General features: G+C 40.0%; 1 protein-coding gene across 1 annotated transcript; it reads left to right on the forward strand.

The window, feature by feature from the left end:
- Positions 1 to 364: 364 nt before the first annotated feature.
- Positions 365 to 1,156, forward strand: LOC145105811 (uncharacterized). The gene has a single exon (XM_079042893.1). It carries the CDS (start codon positions 365 to 367, stop codon positions 1,154 to 1,156), a length of 792 nt encoding a protein of 263 aa, XP_078899019.1.
- The last annotated feature ends 2,084 nt before the right edge of the window (positions 1,157 to 3,240 follow it).

Here is a 3,240-nt window from a genome sequence, read left to right on the forward strand (position 1 = left end):
TGTCCCTTAAGTCCTAATATGAATGACTTAATAATTTCGTGTTGACTCACAAAAATTAAACTAGTAAATGGCTTGGCTTATATATATTTTCTGATGCATGTTTGTGATGTTTATTTTTATGTTATTATATTATAATGCCATGTGTATGAGAATATATTTTTCATTCTTGACAACATTTTATCATCAATTAAAATCATTTGAATTTAAGAAATTAAATATTAAAATTTTGACATAAGATGTTTAAAATTGACTATTTTTTTATTAAAATGATTTTATTTTAAAACTCTTCAAACTCAAATTTGAAATATTTAAAATGGTTTAAAAAGTATTTTAAACTAAATCCAAACCCCATGTCTTTAGAATCATGTATATGAGTGCAGATCGAGTTCGGGTAGCAAAGGTACAATCACTAAAGGCTGAATTCAAGATTCTTAGCATGAAAGAATCCGATACGGTTGATGATTTTTCAGCAAAAATTAGCAACATCGTGAGAAACATCCGGGCGTTGGGTGATACCGTGAACAAAGGATACATGTTCAAGAAGATATTACAAGTCGTGCCCTCAAGTTTTGATCAAATTGAATCAACCATTGAGAAATTTACTAATCTTGATTCCATGCCTGATGAAGAAGTTGTCGGGAGACTCAAAGATCATGAAGAAAGAATCTGTGGGCATGTTAAACATGAAGGAAAAGTTGAAAAGAAATTGTTGCTCACTCACCAAGAATGGGCAGAAATGCAGAAAAACCAAAACGAAGACCATGTTTATTCGCTACGGGGAAATAGTCGAAGCAACACACAAAACCAAGGTGGTCGAGGAGGATGGCACTTTGGAAATTACACAAATTATGGAGGGTGTAGAAGAGGCAACAACCATCAATCTTGCAAAGACACTCATGATACGTATGATAATGAACACAAAAGTCGGATTCCGTGTTACAATTGCCAAGAATATGGGAACTATGCACACAAATGCAAGAACCCAAGACAAGAGAGAAAATACGAAGCAAACCTAGATAAACGTCACATCGATGACAAACTGGCTTTATTAATGACATTACTCCATAATAGTGAGCCCAAAGATGAAGTATTCTTGAATGAAGAAAAGGTGCGCCCAATATTAAATCGGATGAATGTTGGAATATTTGAGTTGTAGATCGATAGATTCCAAACAGAAAAACAATATTTAATCAAGTAAAGAACACAAGAATGGATCAATGGTGTCGAATGATTAATAACTCACACCTCAGAAGAGCTCGATGAAGAACTTCGACTGTAGAGGTGTGCTAGGGTTACAATGCAAGTAATTAATGAGAACGATACTACTAAAAGCTATACATGCATGCAATATTTATATGCTAACCCTAATGTTTATCCACGGTTGGACATGCCCAAACCGGGTTAACTAAATGGACTTATAACCGAGCCCAAAGACGCAACACCAGACCCAAAAATCTCCCCCTTTGCGTCAATTGAGGCGAGAGACTACTTCGGTTGAGTGACCTTGGTTTTATTTACAACCTTGAACAGCCGAGGGATGATCGCAAGAAGCGTCTGTCGAAACTGAATATACCACCGAAGCATATCAGTGAACAACTTCTTGTCAGCTTCACTGTTCTGATTACACCTATGTATGATCTCCAAAATGTGCTCCAAACAGGAAATGGAAAATAGGTGTTTGTCAATCCGAGCGAATAAGCATTTCTGACCTTCGCTTCTCATGAACATAACAGTGTGAAGTTTTGGATCAATCTTTCCCTTAACCATTGTATTCATATCACTTGCCCTCCCCATCGGCTTCATAGTAGTCTTCTTGTGAATAGCGGAAGCGATCTCCTGATCCATCTTCGCGACCTCATGAATATAACAAACGAGCATACGCTTGATGTGATCGATGATGGGCTGATACTCCTGTGGATTGGTCAGCAAAATATTATTAAGGAGTATCCAGTCGTGAGGGTTCAAGTTCGGCAGGTCAGCCAGGGAAATCATATGGACCGAGCTATCAGAACCTCAGGTCACTTTGAATTTAATGTTGATAAATTTCCCTGCCGAAGTGGGCTTCAACACCTTGACCGTTGTGATTTTCTGAGTGCTCCAGGTCAGGTATTGTGGCTGAGCAAATTCGAGATAATACTTGAGCAAATCCCGATCTACCTTCGGGTCTGGAGAAGGAATGCCAGCCGTCGACTCAAAACAGTGAAAAATAAATGCCTTTCGGGTGATTGGCATGTCAAACTGTAAGTCCTTCGAGTTCTCAAGCCCGAACGAAAAAACGGGTTCAAGCCAATGAGAGCTCGGTGCATCAATGACTTCCCTGAGAAGCGATTCCATAGTCCATTCAGGAAACATGGACTTCTTCTGCTCTACAAGCTCGTTCGCTTCCAACTCCTTCTCAAGAAGTTCCTTCTCCTTTTGAAGTCTATCCCGAATTTCTTGTTCAGCGGGCTTGACTTTCAAACTTTCCTTTTTCGAAGCATTCCCTCTTGTATCATCGTCATCATCATTTTCATCCACATCATTATCTCCAATCTTCTTCTTTTTCTTATCTCCCCCTTGTTTCGGATGGACACCAGTCGCCGGAACACCTTCAATACGACTCAACACATCCAATGCAGGTCTTAGTTTTTCAGCCAAGTGGCGTCGGATGGAGATGGTCAGAATGGAGTCGTGAGCTTCCAGTAGATGTAAGAGAATGGAATGCACATCTCCAACTGAGCTTTTAATCACCTCCCGCTCAGATTTTAAATCTTCAACCTCTTTGGTGGCATTCTTAAGCTTGATATTCTGAATCTTAAGCTGTGAGGTTTGCTTGTCCAGTTCATCCATAATTTTATTTTCAACTGCAAGCTCGGCTTCAAGTTGAGTCAACCGATCACCAATCGAAATATGAAGCTCTTTGTTAGCAGCCTCAATGGCTTTGCGAGCTTCCTCAAGATGTGTCTTTTCGGCTGCCAGTGAACGTGTAAGATGATCAACCGAAGCGTTCACTGTGTCAACATTCTTCTGTGCAGCGGCTTGGAGGGAATCAAGAAAAATCTGTGCCTCTGAAACTAGTTTTTCGACTTTTGCGGTCGCATCCTTGCAATCTTTGGTGGAAGCTGCAACAGCAAGAGAAGCTTTCTGGCATGTGGAGGTGGAGGCTTCAATGGCTTTGGCAGCATTGGAGATGGAGGCCACATGATCTTTAACAATTGAGGAGAACAGAGCTTGGAGAGCAACCTCTGAATATGCACCAGT

Source organism: Lactuca virosa, chromosome 4 (assembly GCF_052849685.1).
Source record: "Lactuca virosa cultivar CGN04683 chromosome 4, Lactuca_virosa_CGN04683_v6, whole genome shotgun sequence".
In the NCBI taxonomy this organism is placed as follows: Eukaryota; Viridiplantae; Streptophyta; class Magnoliopsida; order Asterales; family Asteraceae; genus Lactuca; species Lactuca virosa.